General features: G+C 36.9%; 1 protein-coding gene across 1 annotated transcript; it reads right to left on the bottom strand.

The window, feature by feature from the left end:
* Positions 1-11,101: 11,101 nt before the first annotated feature.
* LOC121759911 (polygalacturonase 1 beta-like protein 3) lies at positions 11,102-13,224 on the bottom strand. The gene is made up of 2 exons (XM_042155485.1): positions 13,095-13,224; positions 11,102-12,998 (listed from the first exon to the last, which is right to left on the bottom strand). The coding sequence occupies exons 1-2, from the start codon at positions 13,149-13,151 to the stop codon at positions 11,196-11,198; spliced, it is 1,860 nt and encodes a 619-aa protein (XP_042011419.1). The 5' UTR covers positions 13,152-13,224; the 3' UTR covers positions 11,102-11,195.
* Positions 13,225-14,007: the final 783 nt, after the last annotated feature.

Here is a 14,007-nt window from a genome sequence, read left to right as displayed (position 1 = left end):
AATGGAACAAGACAGTGATTCTCCCGCCATGAGCGAGTCACAAACGCAGACGTTTCCCGTTTGAGGTGGGGGAAACACCGGCGGAACTGCAAGGATGTCCGGGATGATGCCCGAAATGGCGCTGATGATGCCCCAATCACCTAGGGACAATGTCTATCGCCCCTACATGGATTTATTGTCTAGTGATTCCCAGAGTACTTCTCTGGAGACTCAGTTCACCGGCATTGAGACTTTCTCTTTTGAGGAGTTGGGCTATCTCCGGTCAGGGAGTCTCCCACTAAGATACCACCGGTGGTAGGGAGGTCGAAGAAGAAGGGCAAAGGGAAGGGGAAGGGCAGGGGCACTACCTCGCGTGCGAGGGACGAGGATGGGACGGGGGCCGAGGGAGGGAGGAGGAGACCGACAAGGGAAAGAGGACCATCTGGAGTATGGTGGAGTACGTCGCGATGGCTTAGGCCTAGGTCGGTATAGTCGAGGATCCCTACATCGGAGCTAACCAGCATATCGACAGAATGTGGTGGAGCATTAGCCAAAGCTATCTCAAATTCAAACCGCCAGGTGGAAAGCCTCACGATGGAGAGCAATGCCGGAAATAGTGGCAACGGCTAAGGAGGCAGCTCAGCCGATTTTCCGGCATCTACCAAAACAACCTCCGCACGACAACGAGTGGCATGTCCATGGAGGATGTGAAGACTATGTCTATGCAGTAGTACCCCGACAAGGAGAAGAAGTTCGGCTTCTTCAATTATTGGGAGGTCTATCTTGTGGTGCGGAATTCCGCCATGTTTTGTGCGGGTGTTGAAGCTGGTTGGCTGAAGAGGACGAAGATCAACACCTCCGGCGAATACAGCAGCAGTGCCGGTTCCCACGACCTCCCCGACGCCGAGGCAGAGATCCCGACCCCTCAATCGTCTTCCCGCCGCCGTCACCCGGTTGGGCAAAAGACCGTGATGCGGATTGCTAGGGGAAGCGCCAGCGGCTTCCACGAGGTCCAATCGACAGCTCCTTCCCAGCTTAATCCCGAGCTCACCCATCTCGCCCGCATGCTGCAGCAGCAGAGCCTGCTAGACACCATGGAAAAGTGGCAGGCAACGACTGACCCCTTATACAAGTTGATGCTGAAGGATGTCATCGACGATATAAGGCGGGATTTGGGGATGCCACCCCTGCCCGGGAGTTACGCCAGGACTGGCCACGGGGACGACGAGGAGTGCGACGGGGGCTGTGTTTGTCGAAGCTTTGGGTTGTATTTTTATTTTTTTTAACTATGTAATTTTTTAAAAAATAATTATGTATGTTTTTTACTATTTAAATAAAATCGTTGCATTTTTTCCGTATTCGTGTAGAAATTTTAATTCCGTAAATTGCATATTTATGCATTTGTGAATTTTTTTTATTGTAGATGTCAGTCGGGATGTCCTTGGGGATGTTCGTCATTGTGCAGTGGGATGTTCTTATGACGTGGCAGTGCAGTGGGAGGTCCTTATGATATGGCAGGAGGTGTTTTTGGGAAGTCCGCCGGGACATACGCACCATTGCGGATGCTCTTGGTGGAGCAACCAAAGGTAATTGAATATTTTAACAATGAGAGATGAGAGAGAGATTTATTTTTAAATATAGAAAGTGAACATCTTGAGTAGGACAAACTAAAAAATGGAAAGGTGAACATCTTGAATGGGACGAGGGACTACTTTAATTCACTTTAAGTCTTACCCCATCTTCCCTTCGCCACTCTCCCTTGTGTGTGTTGATTACGTGTACGAGTGCCGAGTTATGTGTGTGTGTGTGTGTGTGTGTAAGTGTTAATTCTACGTGGTGTGTGTCGATGTATGAGACGGCGATCCTACGTGGTGTGTGCCAATGTGTGGGTTGCAACGGTCAACAACAGTGCTTCATATCTCTCGCTTCTTCCACTTTTGTGTTTTGTGTATGCATGTGTGTCGATTCTACTATAAGTTATGATTTATGTGCGTGTGTAAATTATGTAGTGTGTGTGTGTGTCGATGTGTGGACATCAACATTCGGGGAGGCACCTTGATGGATGCGGTGGTGGAGGAAAACCCTAATCGATTTGTAATTCATTAATTATATTTTGATGCAGAATTTATTAAAATAAATAGGCCTAAATGAGATTAATTAATTCTAATAATTTTTTTTTCAATTTTTAATAATAATGAGATAAATATAATAACCTAGTTTTTATTTTATCTATTAAATAATACACACAAATTAATGCTAACTTAATTTTTGTTTTTTTACTTGATCACCTACTAATTCAATATTGGTTGTATTATTTAACAAATCGAACAATCAACAATACCATAAAGTATAGAATTATTTTGATTTGGGCACAAATTTCATGCTTAATTCCCGCAACCAGTGACAAATATTGTCAAATCTGGATATATAATCGTAAGGTTATCTTGTAATGCTTATAACACCATAATTCAAAACTAAGACTAAATCTATATTTTTAGATTTTGAAATGAGTGAATGAGATTAAAGCTCATAAATTTCAATAAATAGTAGACAAAATATCAACAAAAGGGTAATATCGTCATTATGTTATCATATGATAATTTTCGTGGTTTTTTTTAAAATCAAAATAGTGTATTACAAATATCAACAATATGACATGAGAATATCAATACAGGTACAAGAAAATATCAAAACAGTTTTATTGATATTTACCTACACTATATTGAGATTTTTCATACACTATACTGAATTTTTTTTTGCATTTTTTTGATAAAAACCGCTTATCAACATGTATGACAATTGAAATATAATTTATCAATTTTCATCACCCGAACATCGTCGGAACATATGCAATTGAGATCTCGTTGGAATCTTTAAAAAATTATCTTTAATTTGATATATTTATTGCGAAAAAATAATTTAAATCGAGAGAGTTACGTAAATTGAAAGTTTTAAGATAATTTTGATGAGTGAGAATTGACATTAATACTTTTTAAGTTTATTTAATAATTTTTTTAATTTAAATTATAATCTATGTGATAGATCTACTAATCTAATGGTTAAGATTTTATCTTAATTTGTGATTACTAATTAGTTAGCAATTGATCACGTACGGTTTCTTTGAGAAGGGTGTGATACCACCACCTATCAGGCCCGACGAGCGGTCCACGGAGCTGCATCCCTACTCACCTGGTCCATGCACATCGCTCTCTCCAGGAGGTTGGCCGCCTATCCTAGATCTTCCCATTTCCAAGAAGATCCCCGACTCGATCTGGTTTAGTATCAAGGTGATTCTCTTTCTGTTCCCCTGTAATTGTAGATTGTAAATGCATTGCATTTGATATTTATCAAATCTGGATAGATACCGTAATTATAAATGCAATGCATTTGAGTCTGATACTATAACTGATGTGGACTGGACAAAATGATTTTGTATTCAGCCCATTGTCTTCATGACTAAATCCACCATTTAGTGACAGTTACATAAAAATGGTTATTTGATTTTCTTTCTTAAAAGAGAAAAAGGCAAAATAAATGGTACTTTTATTTTTATTGAATTACTGTGCCATTCTTTTTTAGTATAATCTCATATTTTTATATTTCAACTCATCCAATTCTAATTAAATAGTCTTGTTTAATTTATTGTTATCGAATAAAGCATTAACTTATTACTATTGAAAAGAAATTTCTGATTATATAATATATTCTACCTTAAGTAATACCAGTATATTCGAAGGCACAAGATAATCACAAGAAACATGAATATATGTATAATATTAGACAAGTATAAGATTATTTCTGCTTTATAAGACAGTAGATTTTTTTGTTGAAAACTCAGCTTAGAATTGTTCTAAATTTCAACATTTAGTGCCAAGAGACGTTGTCGAAATCATAGCTGCTATTATGCCACCAGAGGAGTCACAAGGGGATGATGTTGTTGTTTGGGGCCCATCGTCGTCTGGAGTTTTTTCTATTCAATCGGCATATGATGGACTAGGAGAGGACCAGCGCCCGACGGTTTTCCTGCCATGGAGGAGAGTTTGGAGCTAGTATGGTACTCAACGAATAAAAATGTTTTTTTGGTTGTTGCTCAATAATGGTGTTTTGGTTAATGAGGAGATAGCTCGATGACAGTTATCTACATCGGCGGTATGTAGCATGTGTGGTCATGACTCAGAAAGTGGATTACATATGCTACGCGATTGTCTTATTGCGAGACAGACATGGGAAGGCTTGCTAAGATATGGTGAGATTAATGATTTTTTTTATAGTAGTCTAAGTCTGGCAGAATGGATTATAGGAAATATAAGGTCTAAGCTTTTGTTGGGTAGTGTTATTAGGTGGTGCACATTATTTGGCGTTGGATGTTGGTAAATTTGGAAGAACAGATGCGACTTCATTTTAAAGGGGGACAAATTGAGTCTAATAAGTGTTATGGCACGGATTATGACCATGGTCTGGAGTGTGGAAGAAGCTAAATCAGTAGAGTGTATAGGAGTTGGAGTAAATAGAAAGTCAATATTGGTACGTTGGTGCCCCCTTCACTTGATTCTATTAAATTAAATACAGATTTTGGGGGTGGACTATTCCGCGACGCTACAAGAAGTTGGAAAGGTGGATTTGTTACCAATATTGGAGTTTGTTCCATTTTGACTGCAGAAATTTGGTGTATATATTATGGGTTGCATGTCGCTAAAACTTTGGGTTTTCGGAAGTTGGAGGTAGAGAGTGATAGTTTTGTCGTAGTTTCTATGATTATGGGGCTCCTCGAGGTATCCATTTATTGTTGGGAAATTGTGCACAAGGTGCAAGAGTTATTAAAGGATTTTGATTCAGTGGTGGTACATGTGCACAGAGAAGGGAATTTTGCTGCTGACTTTATGTCACATTATGCTTATAGGTTTCATAGAGGAATGCATGTATTAGAAACAGTCCCTATGGAGCTTCGTAGTTGACTGTTGCATGGTAGAATAGACGTTTCTTATATTCGGTTGTTTTGTTTTGTTTTCAGGCTCTGTTGCGTTAGTTACCAAAAAAAAATATATGTATAATATTATAAGTATGGTCAATTAAATACGTGACATGTAGTAGAAAATTTTGAAGGCGGTTAACAATTCTGACACGTCTAGATAATGTGACATAAAATCCAAAAACTAAGAATGAATAAATTTAGTAAATATATTTCTTGAGTTTAAAAAATCCGAATAATTATGGCTGTTGATAAAAGTCAAGGCATCTCACCACATAATGTTTTATTTATAATTAAGCTAATGCTGATTTGATCACACCGTCCTTAATTATGGAGCACTGCTGATTGGCTGGATAATTGCATTATTAAAATAAAAATAATACATGCGACACCTTTTATCATTATTATTCCAAAGCTATAATCATGTTGAGTTAGAAAAAGAAGCCAATAATTGAAAAGGAATTCTGCAAGTATAATAAGTTTATGCTATAATTATGTGACATATAGTTGGGATCGATGGTGACAAATAATTGTGACATTGTTCGAATAACTCATTAATCTTTTTTGGTTCCTTGCAAATTTTGTAGGCTGGCCTGATCAGAGGTGACGTAGAAAAGGCGTCACGGATTAGATCATTTAATTGGATATAATCATTAAAACACTGAGAAATATGCCTTCAATCTGCATGTGAAGCCTATTCTTCATTTGGCTTCTAGTTTTTAGCCTTGTACTCCTGAAAATTGACTATTGATTTGGAATTAAAAGATTTACCATGTGAAGCCTATCCAAGTATGATTTTTGTTTCCCCAAGAAGAAAGCATGATGTGTATGAAAATAGAATTTGAGTACTACGATAAAGATTTAAAAATATATTCAAAAGGATTTTGAGAAAAGTAAATTTTTATAGTATGTGGCCCACAATGAAAAAATAGAAGTTTGGGCGAATTGGTCTTCTGCAATTATTCTGTATTGTGATGGGGAGAAGTATTTAATCAGAGAACGATGTATAGAGAAGTTATTGTTCAATGTTTAACAATGTATTTATTTTAGTACTCCAAGAACAACAAGCCCTTAACATTCGAATAAAAAAATAGTAATAACTACAATAATATAAAGCTAAACTTAATTCCTTTATAAATTAGAATTCATTGCAAATAAAATAATTCGAATAGTATTTTTTTATCGACATGTCCAAGAAAACACATGGCAAAATTGTCTAAGATCTGAAAATGCAAATTTGATAAAGTTGTAGTTTCCGCGTTTGCACCGACAAGAATTAATTGCATGTACCAAGTTGTACTTGTACGTAAGGAAATCTTCATGCACCACTTGCTGGAATTTTATTGTAATTCCGATTTCCACCTATAATTCACAAATTCTATTAGAGGCATCTATTTTAGTACACACAACACCTATTCATTGGTCACGTTTTCTATACCATACATTAGCTATTTAATCTTTTCACTTTCTCATTTATATTTAATACTGTTAATCTTTCATTTTATATTTATTTCAATTGGATGCATAGTAATAATAAAATTTGATACAAATCTTTAATTGCATAATTAAAATTTAAATCCATTACAAAACGGTTTTAAAAACATAGAAGCAAAAAAAAAGGGCAAAGTCGAAACCGCAAAAATATAACTAAAAAATCGGCCAAAATTATTAACACTATATATATATAGTCAAATGTTGCGGCGGAGCAATGCTAACCTACATGCAGTGGTGGTGCGGATCAATATGCCAGCAGAATTATCTAAGTATGAGCAAAAGCGTTGTTTAGTTAATTTTAATAATATTATTGTTAATTTGTTTAATGAATCGAATTAATATTTAATCATCTTTACTTAGAATCCAACGTACGTAGGTACGTTACTTCAATCATTTTATCTCCTTTTCCTTTTTTTTATTTATTTACTTATATAGTACTTTGAAACACGTACAGTGATACAAGCATATCTCTCATATTTTATTATTTAGTTAGTACTTTATCCATCCCACTTAAAATATCCACATTCTCAGATGTCACCAAATTTTAAGAGGAGTTATTAAGTGGAATAAGTAGAAAGAAAAAACATAATTGAATATTTTAATAAAGAGATAGAAAAGATGATTTATTTCCAAATATAGAAAGTGGACATATTATTAATAATAATAAGTTTCATACTCTCTAATCGATACAAACCCTAATCATATTCGCGTTAAGTACGACAGGAAAAACTCCCACGCTCCGAGCATGAAGATCCACCGATCGCCGAGATGAAATGCGGCCGGACGTCCGATAAGGAATCACACAGCCCTTATACAGCAGGGCATCCGAGTTTGAAACCAATCAAATTTCATCTTCATAAGCCTAGAATAGAAAGATTATACTCCACTCCACAGTGCACGGTCCATGAATTTCAACAAAAACTTGGGCCTTATTCGTCTGGAGATTAACAGTTTGGGCCTAATGGACCATAAATAATTAAATAAATATCTTTTTTCTCTTCATGTCTTTGAATTAAATTGTGTAAAATGTGTTTGCATATAATGACTATGAACTACTAGAACTAATTCAAGTTTGATTTTTGTTTCAAGGCTGAAGAGACAATGTTTAGGATATTTTTATGTGAGCAATGGGGCATTTTACTTTGTCTTCCAAATCTATCGACGCTTCTTTTAGGGGGTTTGGCATGAAGATTTGGACTACCATATGTTGTAGGTTGCATGTGGCATATTTGAGTATTTAAAGTAAAATTACATTCTACAACAACAAGCCAAACTAAGAGTATAAGTAGTTGGATTCGTGGTTGATTTCCATATTTTCCTTTTTCTTCGGGACAAGTAGCAGAACTTGAACGATAATATGAGAGTTTGGCTGGACCGAATAAAATAATAAAAAGTTGAAATTGTTGAATTTTAAAATTCCGATATATGGAGCATGTGCTTGTCTGCTATCTTGTTTTCACTTCTTACTTTTATTTGAACCCTTGTTGGTGAGTTGTTACGATTTCTTCAAATTTTGTCAGTATCGTTTTGGCGACTGATATATTGGAGACTTGTTTGTCACCCGATAGTGCTTTCTACAATTTTTATTATTCATAAAAAAAACAAAATAAAAAATATACTACTATGTAAAAGTTGATCGATCTGATAATGTATTAAATTGAATATTTTAGACGTAAATACACAGGTTGATAAGATCTTTTTGTCAAAAAAGAAGAAGAAGAAGATGGAAATATATTTATAATTAACAATTTGCAAGACATGTAATGTTGTATTAGGTACATAAAATGGAGTTAGTATTATGGATACAATACAACAGAAAAAAAAACCAAATAATTGATTTTCTAGTCTCTTATAAAGGACAAGTGCGACAGCAGTGCCGAATTTCCAGAGAATAATATTATTAGTTTCTTTAAAAGAAAATGGAACAAAAGCTGCTCTTGAAAAGAGACTCTCCTGATAACTTGAAACATAAGCCAGTTTGATTATGTATGTATATTACTTTCTGCACAAAAAACAATAGTAGTACACAAAAAAAGTTCTCATTTTATCAAACCAAAAAAGAAGCCCACTTCAACCAGAAGCAATGCAATGCTGGCAAATAATCATTTTGAATCACTTTTCTTGTTTCAAAGTTTTTTATCCATATATAACCAGAGAACTTGAATTGAAATGAAATCTAAAATTCCCATAAACCAGTAAACATGTACTTAAATTCATTTTAATTCAATTTGATGTTATATATGAAGAAATAAGTTTGGTTATATGGTGTAGAAAACTTCTCTAACCATGCTCCAGACACAAATCCATTTTGCATTTTTCTAGTATGAAGCAACACCAAATATGGTTATACTGCAAAAATTTTGTGAGACTTATACTTAAAAATGGTGTAAAATTTGAATTTTATGTAAATAGTTGAAGTAAAATTACTTTTTGGTGGAATATATACCCAAAAATAGATTTGAATATGATATAAATAATTAGAGGGAATGTAGTTGATATCTACATATAAATACGTGAATGAAGATTAATAAAACTGCTATATATATATATATATATATATATAAATCAAAGTATTATTATTTTTATTTTATGATTAAATGAGTATAAATTTAAAGACCGGTAAGAGAAATCAAAGTATTATCTTGATTGCATATAGGGCCGCTAAATACATGACAACCAAAATTCATACAATTAGAGCGATTAAAAAACAATACTCTATATCCAAGCCATCGTCGGTTTGATCTTAGTGGAACTACTATTGAGCAACTTTGAGCATAATTTATTAGTTATGGTGTAATGATAAGAAGATCATAAAAATAAGCTGAAACATTATTAAAAATTTAAAGAACAATATTTCACATGTTCAAAACTTGATTATAAAAATTGAGGGAAGTACTAGTATATATTGTTTTGCTTTTGCCCATGATTTCTGTGGTGAAAATAGTAGAAAGCTCAATGCCTTATTCAGGCGGAAATTATTCGGTTACGTTTCTTTTGGTGCACTCAAAGGCATGCAGGATCATATTCTAATATTTAATCTTTATGGTATAATTTAATAATGCCCACTTTTATCTTTTCATCTTATGCTGCAAAAACAGCAAGCAAAACAACACGCGCAGTTTGGCATGAGATTGCATGTCTGCACATAAACACTACTCCATATTTCACTGCCAAATTATTATGGGCATCTAGGACTAGTGGTTTACCTATGCTATGATGCGTAATCATAGTGCAGCATAAAGGTACATACATCATCTCATTTATTAGTAGTATATTCTTCTAGTATACTAATTAGAGTAGCGGTCTATAAAACTATGTTATGATCTTTCTTAAGAGCATCCACAATAGCAGTCAACGCACGCCCTAGCGACCGGCTAGCGGCTCGGGCGTCGCATTCATCCGCTATTGGAGCCGGCTAATGTTTGACGGACGAACGGGACGGACGAGCGGTCATCCGCAGAGGGAGGGCGATCGCTCGCCCGCTCGCTCGTCCGCTATTGTGCTAACGCGATCGGCGAGCGATCGACTAGAGCTATTTTTTTATTTTTTTTATTTCAACTCTATATATACGGCTCGTTGCACTTCATTTCATTTGCACCACTTGTATTAACGAGTTTCTCTTTCTCCACTCTCAATTCTATTGAAGATAAATGGATCACGACAGTGACTTCTCCCGCCACGAGCGAATCACAAACGCTGACGTTCCCCGTTGGAGGTGGGGGAAACGCGGCGGGGCTGCCCGGGATGGCCTGCGGAATGCCCTATGTATTTTTTTTTGCCCTATGTATTTTTTTAATTCAAATATGTATGTTTTTTTTGTGAAATAAAATGGTTGCAATTTCTCCGTATTCGTGTCGAATTTTTAATTCTGTATTTGTGAATTTGTGCATTTGTTTTATTGGTTAGGGCGTCAGCTAGTCCTAGTGCTAGGCTACTTGGCTATGGTTAGTCATGATGATGTGACATAAGGTGTTTTTTTGGTTAGTCCTAGTACTATACTATTGGTTAGTCCATCATACTGTGGATGCTCTAACGTATTAAGGCTTAAGCGAACTAATAGTTATACTTCTTCTTCCCAAATTAATTGAAGCACCTCTTTTGTTATGATATTTAAAAAAATTATATTAAAAGATGAAATCTAAAAAAATGAAACAAGAGTGATTAAGTATTAAAGAAAAAAAAGAGTGAAATAGAAAAAAAAAAAAAAATTTGCCAAAATAAAGTTGATATTGTAAACTGGAGTACTTATATTGTAAACTAAAGTTGATATGCCTAAGGATAGTATTAACTACATTGACATAGCATAGCCCTCGGCAAGAAAAGGGATATTTTACGGAGCACAAGACTTGGTCAAAACAATGTCATTCAATCAATCATTACAAATTAAGATTATTATTATTATTATTATTATTATTATTATTATTATTATTATTATTATTATTATTATTATTATTATTATTATTATTATTATTATCGCTTTATAAAATACTAACTCATAGTAAATGAATAATTTAACATTGATTATTTCAAGTTTAAGTACTACTACGTACTTAATAAACATTAATAGGTACTAACTTGGGCATATTTTCTGAACTCTGGAGATATAATGATTTCGTAACAACATAAGACATACTTTAAAAAATAAAAGAAAACCAACAATAAAAAAATATCAAAGAGTTCATTATCAAGAAGTTATCCCCAAACACACAAAAGCAAACAATTTCTTAAACACAAAATAAAAATACAACATCAATTAATCCGAAATAGTCCAAGTCATGTCATTCTCAAAAATCCAATGACAAACCTCGATCTCTCCCGGTCCCGACCCCAATGCCAAGAAAGCACCGTGACCTGGACTCCACATAGACGTGTCCAAGTGACAGATGGCAGTGCCATGATTAATCCTTGTCTTACTCTCCACTTCAAGAATATCCACCTCATACACTCTCACTTTAGGAACCGAGTGACAATAGTAGAGCAAGTATGGATACAAGCTTTGATGGCAAGACACCGATTTTGTCACTTTCCCACCATTCACTCCCTTCACCTCCCCAATCATCACTTCCCGCTCCGACCCCTCGACCATCTCGGTAGTCCGGACCACCACGTCATCACCCAGTACCGAGACAACAAAGTCAATCATGTCCTCAATTGAGGCAACACATGACTTAGTCTCGCCAGGGCTTGGTGCGCGCACACACTCATCTTGAGCATTGGCTAAGACATGCTCCATAGTAGAGTTTTCGCCCGCGTTAAAAGTCCGTTTCAGGTCGTCTAGAGACGAAATTGGCAATTTCAACAAAATTGGCCGGGGCAAAAACGACCTTTTAGGCATCCAATCTCGAATATTGGGCATTCTCAATACTTTCCCCTTTTGCAACATGCTTTCCCTAAAGAACTTCCCTACTTCAACCCCATTTTTGGAAGGCTTAGCCTCCCAATTAGCGCCTTTGTTATCTTCTGGCTTAGTGTAGCCGGCGAAGGTGACACCCTTTTTCGCGTAATCTTTGAATGTGGTGTTAGCGCCATAAATCTTGAATCCGACGTTCTGATCCAACGCGCCCTTTCCGTACTCCTTGAACACGTCGGTTCCAACGTTGAACGATTTCCCGTAGTTTAAGAAATTCGTCTTCTCCGAGCTCGAATCGCGGCCGTAGGATTGGAAGGAGTCGGAGCCGGCGTTGGCGGAATCGCGGTAGCTGGAGAAGGAGTCGGTGCCGCCATTGCCGCCGGCGCCGTATTTCTTGAAGGTGTTGGTGGGATTGTTGGCGTTGGTGGTGTAGGCCTTGAATGTGTCGTTGGCGGAGTTGGCGAGCTCGCCGTATCCGGTGAAGGTCGATCCGACGACGTTTGACGTGTCGCCGTAGCTCGAGAAATCGAGCGGCGCGTGGTTGCCGTTCTTGGCGTAGCTGATGAATCCCTGGCTGCCGGAGTTTGTGTCGTCGACGTAGCTCGAGAATGTGAGCTTGTGGCCGTTGGCGTCGGCGTCGTACGACGCGAATCGGAGGTCGGGGACGTTGACGCGTGGAATGTAGGTTTTGAAATCGCCGCCGCCGCCGGTGGCGGCGCCGCCGTAGGAGGTGAAATTGGAGGTTGCAACATTGCCGTCGTCGGCGTAGCTGGCGAAGCCCTCGCGGTGGCCGGTGGAGCTCCGGCTGTAGAGGGAGAAGGAGCCGGTGGCGAAGTTGACGCCGTCGGAGTAGTTCTTGAACTGGTCGGCGCCGCCAACGCGGGCGCCGCCGTAGTTGGAGAACTGCTTGTTGTTGTAGAAGGCGAAGTCTGCGTCGCTGCGATGGTTCTCTCCCACCGCCGCCGCCTTTGATTCAAAAAGGCAGAAGAGGTCCGCGGCGGCGCAGAAGGCGGAGAGGTGGGAGGAGAGGCCTTTCTCCTCCGCGAGTTTGCCGAAGAACGCCGATTCCACCGATGATAGCGGCGAGGCTTTTGATAGTAAAAAAGGAGATTGAGGGATTTTGCTTGAAATGTGGGCATTCCAATACCTAATTGCTGAGGCTTTGGCTGTGAATGGATTTTCCTTTGTTATCACATTTGAGTAAACCTGCCATAAATATAAAATCTTGTAATAAAAAGACAAGAAATAGATACAATAGTAACAATATAATGCAGGCTAAAAACAAGGAAGAAGAAGACTTACACTGCAACATGAGAGTAATAAGAACAAGAAAATGGTGTTGGCTCTTTCTCTGTCCATTTTCAATATTTGAGAGAGAGAGAGGGGTGGTTTGTTTGGAGATGGGAGAGGGCATTATTATAGGGGAAACTAGATTCTTGGCACCACACTTTTTGACAAAGATTACTGAGTAATTAAAAAAGAGAAGATGTTTATTTTATCTTAGCTGAAAGCAATTAGTGGCAGAGATTCTCAAGGATTGGTTTAACAAGTCTAATAATTATGTTGTCTTATTTCAAAAGGACATGAGGTAGATATCTATGTCAGATAGATCTAAACTCCAGTAGTACAATAATATTTTTACTCTATAATTGGTACTAGTACTTAAATTGTTTCATTAGACATTAATCAAGATATAATCTATCAAGCGATACACTTTGAAACGGTAAGTTGAATCTATGACTTGAGTTACCAATGTTTTTCACATCTTCAAGAATCAAGATCATTATTACTAGTATGAGATCTTGTATTATTAAATTCAAGAATCTTTTAAAATTTGGTGACTATAATTTTTACGAGGCATATAGTACTATAATTTAGCACAACATGAATTGAATTTGAGGGGCCGCCGAAATAATGGTAGATAATTGTACATAGTACGGATAATGCAAGACTAGCCATTGCTTCATCTACAATTCAACACATCAAATTAATCATCCTAACCCATACCGGGGCCTCTATTCTCTTGTTGCTTTTGGCATTTATGAATAATCGATACATGTCATAAATATAATTTATAAACATATGCTAGTTATGAAAATTCTTAACTATTTTTTTTATGATTTTTCTTCTAAATAACCTCAAGAAATGTCATGCAGCCTTGTAAACAGTAGCGGATCCAATAAGGAAAAGGGTCACAGTACCCCAAAATGAGATA

The sequence above is a fragment of the Salvia splendens genome, chromosome 13 (assembly GCF_004379255.2).
Source record: "Salvia splendens isolate huo1 chromosome 13, SspV2, whole genome shotgun sequence".
Taxonomy (NCBI): Eukaryota; Viridiplantae; Streptophyta; class Magnoliopsida; order Lamiales; family Lamiaceae; genus Salvia; species Salvia splendens.
The sequence above is the reverse complement of the archived record's forward strand: the minus strand, read 5'-3'. Positions and strand labels throughout refer to the sequence as shown.